The 18,859-nt window shown below is 42.6% G+C and overlaps 1 protein-coding gene across 4 annotated transcripts in view; it reads left to right on the top strand.

Annotated features, from left to right (window-relative positions):
• Nucleotides 1-18,859, top strand: part of BMP2K (BMP2 inducible kinase) — a 50,352-nt gene that overhangs the window by 3,772 nt on the left and 27,721 nt on the right. For all 4 annotated transcript variants that reach the window (XM_032109020.1, XM_032109023.1, XM_032109021.1 and 1 more), the window contains exons 2-5: nt 15,315-15,433; nt 15,762-15,867; nt 17,548-17,690; nt 17,978-18,099. In XM_032109020.1, the coding sequence (XP_031964911.1) occupies nt 15,315-15,433; nt 15,762-15,867; nt 17,548-17,690; nt 17,978-18,099 (490 nt within the window). The remainder of the gene's footprint in view (nt 1-15,314; nt 15,434-15,761; nt 15,868-17,547; nt 17,691-17,977; nt 18,100-18,859) is intronic.

Raw genomic sequence — 18,859 nt, forward strand, 5'->3', positions numbered from 1 at the left:
GAGTAAATAAACAAAGACTTTACCAGGTTCTAAGTTGTCTTTGTACCATGAGCAGACCAAAGAGGTTATGGTAAGTGTTGTAATTGAGCATATGGGTATGTTTTTAACAAGTGCAGATGAAGCAAGAAAGAGACGATTATAGCTGTTAAAAAAAAAGGCCAGTGGACTCTGCAGCTTCCTTCTCAAACTTGACTGGCTTGGTTTGGAAGCTGATTTGTGGACAGGGAAAGACGGTCATCATCTGCTTTTTGTTTTCATTCAGAATTGGTTAATGGAGTTGTGGGGCATATGCTGTTGCATCTTACAAAAATAAAACAGTGCTGCGTAGGGTTCCCCCCACAGCAGTTCACCCTCTTGCCAGCCCGTGCATTGCTGAGGAGTGTGGAGGTGAGATGCCAGGCACTTAGAAGGAGAATTGGGTAGTTCTGTGTGCCCCTTGCTCCCAGAGGTATCCAAAGGGGATGTAAAATAGCTCTTCAGCTCTGGACAGGAAAGAGTGAATGTGACACATGGCTGCTCTTGTGCTGTGACTTTGCTTTGCCCTGGTATATGTGGAAAGAAGTTGTGTGATAGTGGGTACACTGGTTTATTTTTTTTGTCCAGGCTGATAAAGCAGCAAGTCCGGAGCTGTGTGGTGTTGAGCCTCTGCTGCTGTAGCTTAGGAGGCTGTTGCTCTTAAAAGTGACCTTGTGTCTAGGACTAGAGAGGCAGGGAAAAAGCCACTCAAGTGGTGTAAAGTTCACTAGTTAGGTGCTTCATTAAGTACTTATAAGTTCATTAGTTAATATTTGTATAATAGACTTTGCTTTGTTTAGTAAATGTGGTGGTTAAAGCATAGTTTTCTCAGCAGCCTCTCAGTAGGGAGAAAAAGTGAAAAAAGCTTTATAAAAATGGACATGACATGTTCTCTTTTATCATTCATCTTACAGTGCAACCTCCCGGAGTCATCTGGCGAAACAGTTGTACAGCCCCAGCCCACTTGGCAGGTTTAGGGGAACGTAGTTTGATTCCTTCTGGGGGTGTGCAGAGAGACAACCAAATTCTCAGGAGGTTCAATAACAAACTGGTCATTAACCCACAGACAGTCAGTGGCTTTCTCCCCGTTCACCCTCTCTGGGGGTCAGCTTGACTTTCTCCCGGAGAAAACCTTTCAACAGGTCTGGGGTACCACAGGCCATGGGTCAGTCACTGCCATTTTGGGTAAGGACATGGGTCAGTCACTGCCATTTTGGTGTGGATCAGAGGCCGACAGAGCCTCAAGGGGACGGGAGGGAGCAGTGGCCACCCCACCTATGCAGAGCTCACCGTGTTACCCCACACACTTCCCACCTGGTTGTTTTGAGCCAGTCAACCATTCCTGCAGTCTCTTACGCCAGTGAAGGAATGAGCTTCTTGTGAGCTCTACTGTGCTACTTTGATTGTGTGCAGTCTTTGCAAGTTCTTGATAACTCTTAGGATTTGGTTTGCCTCTTACATTCATACTGTTTTAGTCAAGGCCTAAGAAAAATGTCACCTTAATGGAGAGGAATCAGGTCCTGTTTTGTGAGCTCTTGTGCTGTGTGTTGTAGATAGTTATGCTGTTTATTTAAGGTCTTCCAAATCTCTCCTGAAATTAGGGTAGTCTTGAAAGTTCTGTTGTGTTTTTTGTTTTTTCTGCCTTATGTCTCAGCAATAGCAGTTCAGTTTGTAATCCAAATAAACAAACTTTGTGTTGTGCATAAGGTTCTCTTTGCTTTTGTTAACACCCACCTCAATTAACCTCTCATACCATCATTTTTGGTCCCTAGAGCAAGGTATTGTGAGGATTTGCAGCTCCAGTAGCTGCTATAAATTCAGAAGCAGGCTGCTCTACAGCCGACACTGCTTCATCTCTTGTCAAGGTGGGGCTTGTTTGTTGTGCTTTGTTCTGGAGAGGTAAATAGAGAGAGGATCCGTTGTAATGGATCTGTGAACTTTAGTACTTCCAAGTGTTTCCACGAGGTGTGGCCCCAGTTTTTAACTCTGGGAGAGCTTATTTCTGTGGCAGATGTTATGGATATACCTAGTGCAGGGTTACTTCTGTTGTGACTGTGGTGTGCTAGTCTTCTCCTATGAGGCAAGCTGACATGTACAGTACCGGTCTTCATTAAATTGGTTATTATATGTGACTTGCTGCTCTGCAGAAGCTGCTGTTTTATTTTCAGTTGTAACCTAGTTCAGTTGTTCAGGTGGATTATGAGCTGGAAGGCTGTCTGGAAAGCTAACTTGTGGAATTTGAGTTGGGTTTAGTCATGTCGATTTTTTTTCCAGAGTGTAACATTTCTGAATCTGTTTGCACATGACTATGAAGGTCAAGCCTGTTATTCTGTCTCAAACAGTTTTGCTTTGTTAATATCGGAGTAGCAAATACAGCTTGTTCCAGTTCAAGATATAAGGAAGAAAAAGAAGAGTGAGTACTTGAAGCTGACTTTTTTTTTGGCTCAAAGTATAATACCATACACGTGAAGCTCTTGTGCACTCCCCAAAATAGTCACGGCTGCCTTACATCAAGTATATCTGCAGACTGGCAGGTGCTGAGATCCCAGACCAGCTTTTGGCTTCTGGCTGGTGAAAGATGGGGAGCCTGTGCTGTCGTGCATGAGGATTTTCTTGGGACTTCTCAAGCCTCATGAAGGTAGCTCACAGCATGAAAAAAGAGCGTTGTTTGGCTAGTGCAGGATGTAGCCGTGTTCTGTGTAATGAGCAGGTGAACCAAAGGCAGTTTGGGGATTTGTATGTGATCCTTGTCTTACACCAATATGCAGGTAAGGGTCTATTTTCATACAAGGTAGTGCACAGAATCAAAGCTCTAACTCAGTTCAGTTAGTGACACATCTGGTGTGCTGACCACTGTGGTGGCACTTGGGCAGAACAGTTGCTCTTGCTGTGCTCTCCAGAGCTCTCGTGTGCCTCTGGGACATGGGTGGAGAAATGAACAGGTTGGGAAACATCTGTAAGCTGACAAAGGCATCTATTGTACAGCTAGGGCCAAGTCCAGCTCTTAGGACACGTGGTCTAATGCTCTTTGATTATCCAGTTATTAGTCCTTGCATGCCCTGTGGACACGCCTTCCTGCATTGTGTGTACATGGATGGGTCATGTTACACTTCTGTTAACTGCACACAGTTATGTTCTTTCTCAAGGATGTTATCCCTTTAATTTTTGCGTGGCCAGAAGTAGTTAAATGAAGAGGAAGTACTTGGGAACCTAGTAATTCTGAGCTAAGTTTTCAGGCTAGTGGCCAAGAGTCAGATGGTTACAGGAGAAGGAACTTGATTTGTTGCAGTATTGTGTTAATATCACACACAAACTTAGGCCATCTTTCCTTTGCCAAATTTTGAAGAAAGACAGATGTGCCAGTGCACGTGCCATCTACTTGCCTTTTTCCTTGCAGATGCATTTTGGTAAAGTGTGCTGATGTTACAGTAGTCGTCAGGGGAGGGTATATGTACAGGTGTGCTGCAGGAGGAAGCTCCTGGGCCCCCTCACAGGGTAAGGCAGCATGGAAAAATGGAGATTATGTTAGCTGTGTCTGAGAAGGACATTGCGTAGCTTTAAAAGAAGCTGTGCAGGATCTTAATGTGGTTTTTTTTGGTGTGTTTTACTGGTTTAACTGAAAATTTATTTTTTCTTTTTTTGTTAAATATCAGTGTTTTGCATGTCAGCATGGAAAAGAAAAAATTGTTGTCTGAAAGCAGTAGAATTCATTTTCAGACACATGTTAACTAGGAACCGGTAACTGTGGGAAGAGGATACGTATTTCTCTGGGCTGTTGTTAGTGTAGTAGTAGAGCTGTCAGTCAGTAACCCGTATGTTACCCACAGGGAAGGGTTCCTGTGGCTCTGTGCCTAGAGAACTGAGGTTAACACCTCAGAGACGGGGATGGGGCTCAGCATCTAGCGTGCAGCGCAGTCACAGGCCCGCTTGGCTTTTGCAGCAGGGAAGAATGAGCATGTTGTATTGCATAAGCATGTTAACTGGGTGAGCTCAGCTGCCCTTCCAGCTGTGGATGTTGGTTGGCTCTGTAAATGGGCACACGTGGTCTTTGATGGGTGTTTCACTTGCAGCTGAGTAGATCTCGACTCTGGTTCAGAGGGAAGGTGTTGGAGGTGCTCATTTAGGTTGTGCTGCTTGTCTCTGGCATTGCTTGGGTTTGCAGTGTTTTGTTTGTCTTCATTCTCCTAATTCCTTAACCTTGTGCTATATTTTACTTGCTGTAGCTATTTTTTGCCTCTGTAATATTCTGGCTAAGCAGGCTGCCACAGTCGAAGGAGTTGGTGTTTGTAAGCAGAGCTGTGTTAACTGACGCTATGAATGCTCTGTGCCTGCCAAAGGGCAGAGTGTGAGAGTTGGGTGACAGCTTGGGGACTAACCCAGAACACAGGCAGGGTCAATCACTTGCCTGATTGTAACTCGATTGCTTCAGATGCTGTCCTTTTCCTAAGAAACTGTTAGACTCGCAAGCATCTATTGTGAAATGGAAGGTTTTCCTCATTTGTGTTCATAAGCTTAATTTAAAAGCTGTCAATATCCTGGATGAACAGTTGCTTGCTGATGTGTTTGGGATATTTGCCTATTAGGGGTACCTGGAGCTGGCAGTCTGAGAGTAGTTTGCAGGTCCCAGCGGTGCCGAGCAGCAGTGCGCCAGTGCAGGTCACGTCATCTCTGGTCTGTTGTCGCGCTGCAGCAGAGTCGGCTTGTCCTGTGTTTTCTCCTCCAGCCGATGGAGACACGCGATGAGCACCAAACCCCTGCTCTGCTCCAAGGAGAGGGTCTGTGTTTCTCTGCATCACTGTCTAGCTGCTGACAAGAAAGGAGCATGAATTCCTCTGTTCCTGCTTTCCTGGTTGTCTTGGGAGTGGATTTCAGTCTCTTTGAGTGTTTGTTTCCTGGTTAAGAAGGTAGGAATGTTTCCCTTCCTCTCCACATTCACATGTTCTTTGCTCTTGCTTGTCTAGGTTGGTTACTTTTTTCTAGTTCCAGTGGGATGTCTTGGATATGGGTGGGTTCATCTGTGAAACTGGGTCTCTGAACAGTGGCAGGGTGGAGGAAAATGGAAAAGTGAAGGTTGCCAACTGGAAAAAAACCACAAACAAAAAACTTTGATCCTATGGCACTGTGTTAATGAAATAGGGATTACTTCTTTTGGTTTGATAGCAGAAAACATGCTGCTTTGTCCTTGAGCAGCAGGAACCCAAGTGTTAAAGCACTCTGGTCGAGAGAAACTGAAAATTGGCGGACTTGGAGTGTTCTCCCTGTAAAAGCAGGAGAGTCTTCCCTTAGCCTTGCTGGTCATTAGGTCTGCTTTGCTTCTGAGGCTAGTGGTGAAAGTACTGAAGAAATTATTATAGAGACTCAAGTGAGAGTGAGCACCTCTGAGCAGTCTTTATGTTGCTCTTCAAGAGATGTCAAAGCTGGTATTGCTGTGAAGAGCATCGCATCGCTCTTGGGAGTCATTACTCCACAGATGGAGAAACAAAGATGAAGGGATTTGCCCCGAGTCATACGAGTCTGCACAAGAGATACAGGTAGAGTATGGAACATGCTGGCTCTGTGATGAGTTCTTCCTCATCCCTTCCGTAACATGCTGTGCCTTAATTGCCACACACAAAACTAAGATAGGAATTCTGATGTTACAGGGCTTGAGGAAATTTTATTCAGAGTCATGTATTTGCTGGGCTTCCTTCCAAACTTGCACATTATTTTAATGGATGAATTTGTTCCTGTGGTGCCTAGAAGCTTCAATGAGCAAGTCTCTACCAATTAGGTACCAAAACACAGGGATGGTCCAGTTCGTGGTTTATTTCAGTTCTGTTGAACTGACTCATTTTTTAGAAGTTGTTACTCAGGCTGTGATTTTTATCTGTGCGTCTTGTCTTTCAGTAGCAGTTGTAATGAGTAATTGTTGCAGCATTTTGTCTCTTATGAAACAAAAAAGTGGCTTTGGAAGTCAGTGATTAATATGACATTTTCTTATGTTCTTTTGCAATTCTTGCAGGTTGAAAAACTGAATGTGCTTTTATTTAGAGAAATGGTTGCTAAACAATTTTTTTCTTGTTCTGGATAATTAACTTGTATATAACTACGAAAGTGGTGCAGCGCAAATAGATCATTAGAGAATGTGAGGCACTAAATTTTACTCTTCTGACATGTATGCGTAAGAACCTGACCTGAATACAACGTGCGTTCATGAGACTAGAATAGGAAGAGTGAATGAAATTTAGTGTGTCAGCGTTAGACATGGGATCAGTTCTGGTTTGTGCATGATGTGCAGGAAAATGAATCGTTTGGAAAAAAGCAAATGAAATAATTGCATCCTTTGAGCCTTGCTGTGTCTCCGTGGAGTTCAGTAGCACAGTCTGCATCTATAGAGTTGAGACCTTCAACTTGAGGTGAGTTTAGATGGATTATCACTTGGCTTTTACTTCATGAGAACTTGTGGAAGCAGCAGGAGGGGTATTTGATCCCAGGAGGAGCTATCCAAAGGCTTCTTAGGCAGTCTGAAGATAGAAAAGAAAGCTTATATGATTTTGGCAACTCAAAAGGAAGCAGTGTGGTGCATCTAATTTGGTTTAGTCTCGTAGTCTTCAAGTTCCTTCAGCCTTGGTGTGACTTTGTAGTATTATCCTCTCATCTTTGTGCATTCTTGAAAGACTTGATTTCTCCATTAAACATTTTATGCCTTTCTTATGACTTGCTGTTTTGTTAAACTGACATCAAATTGTGTAGCTGCATTTTTAAGAGGAGGCTTTTGCTTGAGGACATCTGTGAGTTTAGATGGTAGTTGGATCCTAACACTTTAATTTTCTGAGACTTGCCCAAACCCACCAGTTTCCAGAGCAGTCCATTTAATAAACAACTGCCTTGTTCTGAGTTACCACCGTTGACTGGCTCCTTCTTGAAACACAGGAGGTGTATGAGAGGTATTAAATGATTTTGATAATCTTGACTCTGATATTTCAAATCCTATTGCCATTGCAGCATAGCTTATTTAAAATTATCAAGCTGCTTAGACTGCTATGAAATTTCAGTGTATCTTTTAAAATTGTTAAATGTTACATGGTGAAGTTTGGACTCCCAAGCACAGAAGTGCTACAAATTCTTAAGAGATGCTTTGTATTCAAAGGTATTCAGCATGTACCAGATAGAGGTTCAAGAACTGCCTGTCCCTCCCATGTGGGTGCCAAGGAAGTATTATTGCCTAAAATTGTTTAGAATTCTGTTGGTGTAAGCAGGTTGGATCTCAGATACTGTGCTCTTATTGGTCCCTTGTTCTTATGCCAGGTAAGTCTGTATCTTAGGATACTTCTTTGGTATGCCAGAGTTTAAACATACACCAGTATTTGCAGACAGCTAAAGAATATGACGTAAGATAATGAAAATCCTTCTTAATTATTCGTATTGAGTATTTTAGCACTAATTCCAGCCAGTCAGTCTAGTTCTGGTCGTGCTCCTGGATGAAATGGTCAGTGACCTACGCTCAGATGTCAAGGTGAGTGACACTGTAGGCTCTTCCTGGCAGTTGAGATGGGCTTCATCTTACTAATTTATATGTGTAAGATGCCTTAGAAAAGGAGGAAACCAGAGAATCTTCCTGTGACATCTGCCTCAGTCTGAAGTGCTGCTGGCGTTACAAATGGCTTGGTTTGTGTCTGCACAGCCTGGTGGCTCTTGTCTTTGTGTGGCAGCCAGAGGTGGCACTGGTCCAGGACGCCGTGAACGAGCCGCTGGGCTGGAGCTGGGCGCTGTGTCTGGGGCCTTGTTCCTGTGCCACGGCAGCTTGGGGGCATTCAGTGCACGGTTAGTCATGGGGGAGGTTGGAGAGCTCTGCTTTGCATTCCTGGCCTTCCACATTGAAATCACGATTAAAGCAGTGATTTCAAGGAAAATGAAAGACCAACTAGAGAGCAAGTACGAGTTTGATCAAGAAAAGGTGTTTGCTTTCTTAACTGGTTGGTAACTGTATGGTATGACAATTGAGATCAGTTCCAGAAAAGTCATGGTGGTTCCATATTGGCTATATAATATCTACCTACTGATTTAACTATTTTGTAACTATATTTGTTTTTTTTTTAATTATACCAGAGCTAAAATCAAGCTTTATTAAAAAAACCATAGCAAATGACATATAAAATTCATCTATAAAACAAAATTAATTCATGCTCCTAACCTCACCATTGTAGAATGGCAAACTCTGTGTTTGTTGAGGCTATATGCACAGATCATGTCATTGTTGTGGTTTTCCAACTCACTCTGTTTTCAGGTCAGAACAAACTACAGCTGGAGCTGGGTTCAGTGAACAAAGACATGAGGTGGGGAAGACATAAAAGATAAAACTGCTGTTCAAAGTTTTTAGGTTTTGGGATTTTTTTTGGTAAACGATGCCAGTGGATGCTCATTGTATGTGTCTTATCAATGTCTTGGATAAGTTCAAAAGCTTTCTCGTGAAAAGCACATATGAGTAAGTAGAGGTTAACATTATTTTTCACAGTCAATAAATTGAACTGTTGGTGATGTGCTGGTCATGTTCTGTGGTCCTTTCCTTATAGACAGGAAGGAAGTATTACTTGACTTAAATACAAGCTTCTGTTAAATATAGTTGTAGAGGTAAATGCATTAGATTTTTTTTTTTCTAGTGAACAGCAGGAGGTGGTGATGATGTAATACATGAAAGTAGTACGGTGGTTGTGACTAACTCTCAAGCAGCTTCATTAAAGATTGAAATACAGAGAGGTTTTTGGTCTTTTTCCAGCCACAGTATGAGAAGGCATAGGCTTTACCCTAAGAAATACAATGTTCTGTCTTGGGTGCATGAGACTTATTCCTTGCAGGGTGTATCAAATGACTGGGTTTTTTGGTTTTGTTTGTTTGTTTGTTTTTTGTAAAGCATGCATTAAATCAGCTATTTAGTCAATCTGTTTTCAACTTCCTTGGACTTAGACTACTGCAGGAATTGCAAGCATGTTAGGAAATTTATCTGCATTAGGAAATTGGTGCCTTTTGTTTCTCTAGAAGCCAAGTAGCCAAGGCTGTCATGCAGAAGATGCCATGGAAGCGGTAGTCATGGCTAGCAAGACACCTGGACATGGAGAAGCAGGTGGGGTGATGATGGACTGTACTGAAGGACATGGAGTTCTGTTCTTTTTGCTTTTCGCTAGGCCAAATTTTAAGCATCTCAAGTTTGGCCCCTGGGCATGTCTGGTGCATGGGTGTTATTAAATACAGAAACTTTTCACAAAAGTCTATAGCAGACCTTAATTCAGCTTTCCCAGCTCACTCAGTTGTCTTGGATGCCCCAAGGCAGTCTCTGGTGCTTCTGTCAGAGCTTTTTTTGAGGTTGGCCTGCAGCTGATGCTGGCAGAACTGGAATCTGAGCATACCTGCCTGTGGCAGGGTAACAGTGCCATTAGCAGAGGTGTGCGTGGCAGACCTGCCTGCTGTGGCTGCATGGTGATGTCCTGCTGGGATGTGATTCACAGCCGCTGTTTTCCCAGTGCTGCCGTAGGAGCGGATGCCGATTTGAGGAAAACAGTGCTACTTGTCTAAACTAGCCCTGATAGGCAGCTTGTTACATGGTGGGAATTTGTGTGGGCAGTGGGAAAGGGAGCAGTGGTATGTCCCTTGGAATGCATTGTCTGCATGCTTAAAATAAAGTGGAGAAATACTGAACTCTGAAATGTGTGTGTAGAAATTGAGTATTTTAGAAGTGGGGAGCTATTTTTGTTCTTGGTGTGGGGAATGCTGAGCTCTTGAGCTTGGGAGCAACATCTGTCAAATGTTCTTCCGGATGGAGCTGTATCTCAGAGCCTTGTGTTCATGACTGAGGCTCGTGGGGTAAGCTTTACTAAAAATATCCATGCACATGTGCACAAAAGCATAGGTGTAAGTGTGCAGAAAGGTGGATGTGCATATATGATCGGTGTTAGTTAATGCTGCCTTTATTCAGCAGGAAGGCCGCTTTCCGTTGCTTCCCAGGCAATGGGCACACCCACAGGTGTTACAGCTTGGCTTGGCAGGTCGTGTATGGCGCCTTCCCAGGCTCTGGAATGCTCACGGCTGGCAGTGACTGGGGCACTGAGGTGGTGGTGTTGGAGCAAGCAGAGTGTGGAAGTGTTCTGTGACGGTGAGCACTGGATGCTCCTCAGCCCACATTCTGGAAGCTGGCGTGTGGCATGAGGTACCCACCAGCTGCTGCAGGAGTTTGTGTTGCACTGCTGGAAAACAGACCTTTAGTAGTAGGGCATCCCCTCATTGTCTCATGCAGAGGTGCTTCAAGAATAGGAAAGCACAACTGTGGCTTCCTTCTCCAGTGGAATGTGTGACAAAACCTAAACATTTCATCGAAAGTTTTTCATAAGGCTTGAAAAAGACATTGCAAGTTTCTATTAAAAGGTACTCCCTCAACAATCACGCAGTGTTTGGGATCTGATGAGAAATTCAAATGTTTGAATTCCGTGTGTTTTTAAAGGTTTTGCTGTCAAAAACAGATAGAAAGCTTTATAGCTTCAAGAATTAAATTAATATTTTCTACACAAAACTCAGGTATTTCTTGTGTATGGTTTTAGCCTGCCACTCCTCCGTGTGCCTGCGATACAGCATCTGTACTGACTGACAGAAGGCAGTGCCTCTGGGAGTAAGGACTGCTGTCCTTGTGGGGATGGGGAAGGTTCTGAGAATTTGTACAAGTGAAACTATCCCAGTAGGATGCCAATGGACATACAGAGTTATGGATGTTGTAGCAGCACACCACAAGAGAAATGGAGCAGCAGGATTGACGAGGGGGCTCTGTGGCACCATAGCAGCATATGAGGGTTCTGGAAGGACTCTTGAGAGCCAGAATGCCTGTGTGTGTTATACAGAACATGAAGATGGGATTGAAAGCAAGCTGCAAGAAACAGCTCTTGGCACGGGTTTGCCTGCAACTCTGGCGGAAAGGAGTTAATGCCAAATTCCTGGTAAAATAGCACATGGATATATTGATTTATGCTAGTTGAAAAAGGGCCTTTGCCAGTGGTACATACAAAAGTGCATGGAATATGAAGAGCTGTTTTTCTTGAGGCTGTGCTTTTGTTGTGGAGAAGGACTAATTCTTTTTGGAGTTTCTTCTTCATGTCCTTTGCCTTTGGACACTGGTTTCTTTTGTGTCTGAGTACCACATAAGATATAGAGATCAGAGTGGGGGGCGGGGGGGGGGGGTTGAGTGGTGTTTGGGTTGGTGGTTTTTTTTTTTTTCACCTGGAAGAAAGATGCTTAAAACATTTGATAGGGTCTTACTGCTCTCCATCATTACGGACTTGCAGTAAGGTTTTATTTGTTCGTATTGCTGGAGCCTGTTTGCAGGGCATTCATGCTTGAACTGGTCTTATTCTGTGTTTTAAGTGGATTCATAGTCCGTAAACTGGTTCTCTTCAGTGCATTGGCCTTGCAGCTACAGTGCTTGGAAGGCTGTTCAGTTCTGGGAGGCAGGTCACTTCTGGAGTGGGGTGGCTCTGGCTCCAGGTCAGCCTGGTCTTGAAGATCTGTCTCTGGAATTAACAGGGAGCAGACATGTACAAGTGGCCCGGCATCAAGTGATTCTCAGAGTAAGTTAGCAGTGAAAGTATTGTTAAGTGCAGAAGTTGATTCAGAACACAGGTAAGTGTACTGAAATTTATCATTGTGTGGGAGACTATCTGGAATGCCAAAAAGCCAGACCTGATATTTTAAAGGAAATTAGCATGTGGATGGATAGCCATCTTTTTGCAAAACTGGGGGAAAAGAGGGTTAGCATGGTATGTGTGGGTAGATGGGTCACAGGGAAATAATTGCACTCGAACCTGTTTCTATAGCTTTGTGAAGAGGGACACAAGGCTATCACCCTGACCAAGGTCATGTGAGGCTGAGAGCCTGTCTTGGGAGCAGACTTCAAATTAGAAATAAACTATCCTTTAGGTTGTTGTTGGGCTTTGTTAACAATAGCTTTACGCTGAGCTTTATTAAGAACAGCTTTTCACAGGGAATGTAAAGCCAGCGTGGAGCTGTGCTGTAATGGAGGCAGTCGTGTTGGCCTTAGAACCCATCTTAGGGCTCACGGGTCCAAGGCTTCATGTCTTTAAAAACTGTCCTCCTGAGCCCAAGATTATATTGAGTTGTTGAGAAAGCTCCTAAATACCTAACTGTCCACATTACATAGGCACATGAGAGCAGCTAGGATCTGTTGGTTTATTCATTTATTTCTTCATTCATTTCGGGTTTTGAAATGTGCAGAAAAAACGGATGTAAATAGAATATCTGCAAATACACTTTTATATAATTGTTAGCTTTATCAAAACGTATTTTATTTGTCTGAATGGAAATGGATGCTAAAAACTCAGTCACGTCTCCAAAACAGCCACGTTTTAATGGATTTGTAAGGAACCATTTATACTGTAGTAGCTGCCATTCCTGGTTCAGCTTTTACAGATGTGATTAGTGGTTGCTGTATGTTACTGTAGAGGCAAAATCCTTCTGTGCCTGAAATTCTGTACTGTTTGTCTGAGATTCGGATAAATAAGCAAGAGGTTCACTACCTGGAGAAACAACATTTGGTACTTAGATATGTTTCCAAAAAATCTGTATGATTTAAAAAACCTTATTGTCTCTATGTACATAATATGCGTAACTTTCTTCAGAATGTCTTTGTTAATACTCTTCTAGACTGTCTCCACAAAGTGGCTCTCAGCAGTCTGAAAGATGGTAAAGTTGCTGGAAGATTTTTCAGCCTTGTTTTGTTCTACCTGAGTAGGCAAATAGGGTACTTAGAATTCTGACAGCTCCACTGTTTCCTGGTTGGAGTTTCAGGAGTGTAACATGGTAAAGTGTAAATGGCATGTTGAGGCCTGTGGAGTTAGTCAAGGTTGACCTTAAATACGCAAAGGAAAAAACCAAACACATGTGGCTGATGTAGAATTTCATTAAAAACAAAGAAACCCAGCCCAGAAAAAGCCCAAATCATTGCTGGTTAGCTGATATTAAGATCCCAAAAGTGCATAGTTAAGGTGACAAAAAGACAGTTCAAGGACAGAAAGGTAAGAAAGAGGTGTGAGCTTTTTAAGGAGTTTTATTCTGCTAAGTATCTATTGGCTTATATAGCTGCAAATGCTGTTGAAAGGCTTCTTACTAAGCATTCCAGGGAAAAGTGCAGTGTGGCTGTCCTGTGTAACTTCTGAGAAGTTAAACTTCGAGTGACTTTGGTGGAAATAAAAGACTGAAAGAGATGAAGCTCCTTTTTGTGTTGTAGTGCCAGTCAGCAACTGAGCCCCACACAGCCCGGTGCGATGAGGGAGAGAACAGGAAGGGGAGCAGTGAGAAAACCCGTGGGCTGTTATCAGGACAGTTCACCTGGTCGGGTCTTGCTCAGGGTTGTGCCACTTGACTCTTGGAGGAAAGGGTTTTACAGCGGTGGTATTTACTGATGGAAAACCATTCAAGATCAGGGATCTGCTTCTTGCCAAAACCAGGATCAGGTCTGCTTTTACAGTCCCTAGGGTTCAACTGCTGGCTGATATCGCCACCTAATGGCAAGAACAGCACTTGGCTGAGGATTTAGGGGCTTTTCGCTACTTTCCACTGATGGCTTTTTACCCAGTCGTGTCTGCTCAGGTTACATCAGAACAGTTGTCAGGGAAACTTGATATCTGGAGTTCTGTTTTGTCTTCCTGCTAGTCAGAGAGAATTTCAAGGCTACAAAACTGGTTAAAAAGTCAAGAAGTGATTATTATCTTCTTATCATGACTCTTGTGCTTTACCTGACTACTGCTTTGTGTTTTTGGTCAAATATTGGTGCTTAAAAACCAAATAGTTTTATTGTGAGGACAGTACAAAAACTCTTCTGCTAACGAAGGTCTGCACATCACTCTGGCAGAATTCCCCAGGCTGGTGTTCGGGGGCCCTCTTGGATCACTTCAGTCCCAGCTGGAGTTCAGCATTAGACCTCAAGCTGTTAAGAGTGAGTGTCCTGTGAATTTTTTGAGAAGGCCCTGTGTAAACTAGGGTGAGGCTGTTGAATTAAACTTGGCAGTAATTCTGCTTTGACAGCCTGGCATGTCATTTGACTGAATGAGAATTAAGTTAAAAAATAATAAATATTTAATCTTCAAGAGAAATTCTTTAATAAAACTTAGCTTCTTGAGTGGCAATGATTATGTGCGTGTTTCCTCAAGCACGTGAGACTTGCATCAAATGAGGTACATTATACTTCATAAACATGACTTGCAGATGCTGCTGGGTACCATGAAATGTGTGCATTTCAATTGGCTGCCTGATTATCTGCATAGTTAATTATTTTAATTTACGTATTTCTGTCCTGATGCTCCTGCCCTAGTACAAAGTTCCCGTGGTGCCAGCTGGCTTTCGATCAGAGAGCAATCACTTAAGGAAAGCAGGGATTTACATGAGCTCTCCTGTGAGGTGGATTTCCTATAACTGTGGGAAAGCTGTGCATGTGAGCCTTGAGGTGATGCCAGTGTGGCCTTCTTGAGCAGCAGGCAGGACTAACAGGAGGCAGATAAAACAGCGGAGTGTTGGTTTTCACTTTGGTTTCCCGAGAATTGAGAATTACTTTCTGTGTGGGTTGTTTCACTTGTGTGTGTATTTCCTTGCTTCCTTGATTCTTCCCTACCAGTGAAGAGAGAAAAAAACCCCTCATACTGGAAAGTGGGCTCGACTATGTGGTTCCCAGTTCATGGCACTGTTGGACTAAGAATGTTCCTGGTGGGACTGGTTGTGGGAAATTGCTTAATTCTACTTTGCACGTTCAGTGTGGTTTAAATAAAAACACTTCATTAGGGCTGATTGCTTGTGCTCTCTGGGCCTCCAGGGAGGCTATTAAGGCTAACCTGAACAGTCACGTGACCTCTTCAGTATCTCTCAAGACTTTTTCCTAAAATTTTACTTTTTATATATTAGGATGTGGGTTTAGGGAATTAATGTACCTTCACTTGATTCAGGTTTTTGAATGACCCTGAAAGTACTTCACGGTTGATATCTCAATACATAGTCGTTCTGTGCTTTATGCGTTCGTTTGAATGTGAAAATGCTTTTCTAATGCTTTCGTGTAATGTTGTAAGAAAATAGTAAGACTTCAATAGTTTTGTCATGAATAGTTGGTTTAAGAGAAATGGGTTGAGGTAACAAATATTTAACTTCTCAAGTGGTTGTTACTTGTCACTCAATGGCTGACATAGTCTTTGTTGCTCATCCTTAGTATGTAGTGATGTTGACTAGAGGAATACCAACAAACTCAAGTAGCTTCTCCTTTTTGTACTTGTGTTCTCCAGGTGGCTTCTCAACCGTGTTTCTGGTACGCACCCCCAGCGGGACCCGCTGCGCGCTGAAGCGAATGTGCGTGAATAACGTGCCAGACCTCAACGTCTGCAAGAGAGAAATCACCATTATGGTAAGAAGGCCATTATTTGGAACTGGACAATGTGTCAGGTGGTAGCGTACACACATCAAATGCCTCTCCAGTGTTTCTAGACAGCTCTTGCTTTTGATCCTGTGGTCCTGTTTTTCTGCCGGTACTTCCAGGAACTGATGCTGGCTTTAGGGTTGATACATGAATAACTTCTGAAGGAATTATTCAAATATGTTTTTGATACCACAGTCAGTTTGGTTAGTACGTCTGGTTCCCAAGCAAAAGGAATTTATTGCAGTGCTGCAGTGGCAACTGAAAATCTCTCTTAATTTTCTCGGTACTGAAACGTAATACACGTTTTCTTTTTCAGAAAGAGTTATCTGGGCACAAGAACATTGTGAGCTATTTGGACTGTGCTGTCAACTTGCTAAGTGATAACGTTTGGGAGGTGCTCATCCTCATGGAGTACTGTCGAGGTAAGAGTCACCTCCTAGGTTTCCAGAGGAAAATGTTTGTACTGTCACCTGTGATTTTACTTAAAACTGTTCTCTTAATAGAAGGGGTTAACACGTATGTGTTACAGCTGGAATCCAGGTAGTTCGTTTCACTTTTCTGTTGGCATTGCTACTTAGGCACTGGGCAAAACGTGAGTTTCACAAAGCTGTGTAATTAAGTATGGTTATAAACAGGGAAATTAATTCTCTACGTATGGAGTGCAGTTGTGCTGTTCTGCTGGTGGAGCTAAGCAACATGTATGTGGAACATAACTTGATGGGAAAAATGGGCAAATTTTCACCACTTTTCTCCCTCTGCTGGTTTTGTTTTAGATGACAGCATTGAAGAAGCTTTACCTGACAGGTGATTTGCTACAAATGGGCATATTAAAGTTAGGGTTGATAGTGCTGTCCAAAAAGATATTCGCCCTGTGTTCCTGCTTTACAATGTAACTTTGTTTCAAACAATATCTAAGTCAGGGACTGTCTGGTTTGGGGTTTTTTCCCCCACGTCCCATATGTGTGGAATAAACTTGCCAGTGTGTTTAAGTTGAAGTGAGGTTTATCTAAAATCTAGGGAGACTGGGTGCTGGCCTCATAGTATGAGGTGGTGGTTAACCCAAGTAAGTGGTGATAGTGGAACCAGTGCTGCAACTACAAAGCAACTACTTTGAGCCTAGCAAGAAGCCATCCTGTGGTCTGTACTGCTCAAAGAATACTTTGAGCTGGGGTGAATGTGGGTTATATTTGCAGTAGAAGCAGTAAGCATTACAGGTTGTGCAGTCTGTACCATAAGGAGCCAAAAACAACCTTAATGTACATTTTGGGGAATGGAATAAGGAGAAGTTGAAAACTAATGGCCACATTTTTGGCCTTTTACTCTGCTTGTATGGGTGAATTTCTGTACCTTTGTGGGAGCTCAGTTCTGACTCGCTGTTAGTAGTACTTTTTCCCTAATGATCCTGGTAAATAGCCCCGTGGACGACAGCTGTCAGATCACTTGACAGTGTTGGGCTTTCTGTGTTCCAAGCATCCTTGTTTGACAGAATGCCCACCAAGGCCCTGCTGCATCTCTGCAAGAGTCCTTCGTCATTTCTGTGTGCAGTGAGCATTGTGGTAGGAAGAGCTTAGTGTTGTCTGGTAAAATTACTGCAAGAAACAGGGAAGTACAGATTCCCAATCTTAAAAGACACCTATGAAAAGGGAAAGGGAGGTCTTCTTCCTTGGAGGAAGTTCAGGGCTTTTTTTGCCCCCTTCCCTGCCTCCCCTTTCTTCCTCCTCTGTCTTCCAGAAAGACAGAGAGGGTGTCTAGAGAGTGAATTAATGAGCTCAGTCGGCTGACAGAGTTTGGGTTATGGATCCCAATGCAAGAGACAGTTTTGAGGTGACGTATTGGTGTGATGGATGCTTTTTTGTGTGTGCAGCAGTTGGTTTCAAACATGTTTCAGCCATAGGGACTGGATTGTTTTCATTTGAGCCAATAATTTTTCTGTTTAGGGTGATACAAGAGTGTGGAGTTGGAAAACCAGGTTTGTTTTGTTCAAATACAGTAACTGTGGAAAACTTCCTTACATCATATTTATGGATTTATTGCATATAAGTAAGCTTTTACTTCTGTACTTGATAGGAATTACTTGAAAGAAATGTCTCTTCTTTCCTTAGCTGGGCAAGTTGTGAACCAGATGAACCAGCGTCTGCAGACAGGCTTCACCGAGTCAGAAGTAATGAGAATATTTTGTGACACCTGTGAAGCTGTTGCCAGGTTGCATCAGTGCAAAACACCTATAGTTCACCGGGATCTGAAGGTATGAATTTCACCATAAGAAAATCCAGGCTAAAATCAGTGATCTGCTTGAAAAGGGTTGAGGATATAGGAGAGGTTTCCCTAAGACAGACTTCTAGTTGGGAGCTTGCTGTTGGTGGAGCTATAAACAGACGTTAACCATAGGACATCATTTATTGCTAAAACTAAGTTTAGCAGTTGATTTTGCTGAAAACTTCCTGCTTGTGTGTGAGAATATGTAATAACACTTTACCTGGAAATGAATGCTGTTATATTAACCTGCTTTTTGTGTGTTGATTTCCTTTCAAGGTGGAGAATCTATTGTTAAATGATAATGGGAACTACGTTCTCTGTGATTTTGGCAGTGCCACTAACAAATACCTGAACCCTCAAAGAGATGGTGTTAATATGGTTGAAGAAGAAATTAAAAAGTAAGTTTACTTTTAGGTGACCTGTCATAAGCAATGACTGTGCTGCCAGGAAGCTCCATGTATTATAGTGCGGTGTGCATGTATCACCGATGAATTGAAATTAATGGCCGATCTTGAATTAATTTTGGCGTAAATTTAGTAAAAGACTGGAGGTATTTGATAACATTTCCTCCATTTACTCACAGATTGTTTTTCAAAGGTGAGATTCTTAAAAATAAAACTGTTGGAAAAAAGCATGCTGTTCTGAAATTCAATTGTTCAAAAATATATGTCTGGCTCCTGGCCAATGTAGGAGTTGGATGCTTTTAATTTGTGCTGTTTCAATACTGCTACGCAAATACTTGCTGAGATAACAACTGATGTAAATAAGCATTGCAATGGATTTATGTAGTCTCATTTACAGAGTATGGTCCATGTTCATTTTCCTAAGACTGATCAGAAAAGTATTTCAACTTTTCTTAGACACACTCTTGAAAACATGTATTACCTTGGTTTTGCTCTTCTGGGCTAACTACTGCAGAGGGTTACATACAGGCTGCTTGTTTTCAAGTCATGAAGTGATACAGGTTTTTTCCACCTCTGAAGTATTTGAAGTACCAGTTTAACAGTTGTTTTGAGATGTTAGTGTTATGAAATCTGCATTTGGTATGTTTCAGTGTGAGACAGGGAGAGCCCTTGTAGGACCCTGCAGTTACCCCTCCGAAATGACTGGCACAGTCACTCTGGCAAAAGTCCATGCTTTTGGGGAAATAACACTAAA

This window comes from Corvus moneduloides, chromosome 5 (genome assembly GCF_009650955.1).
Source record: "Corvus moneduloides isolate bCorMon1 chromosome 5, bCorMon1.pri, whole genome shotgun sequence".
NCBI classification, from domain to species: domain Eukaryota; kingdom Metazoa; phylum Chordata; class Aves; order Passeriformes; family Corvidae; genus Corvus; species Corvus moneduloides.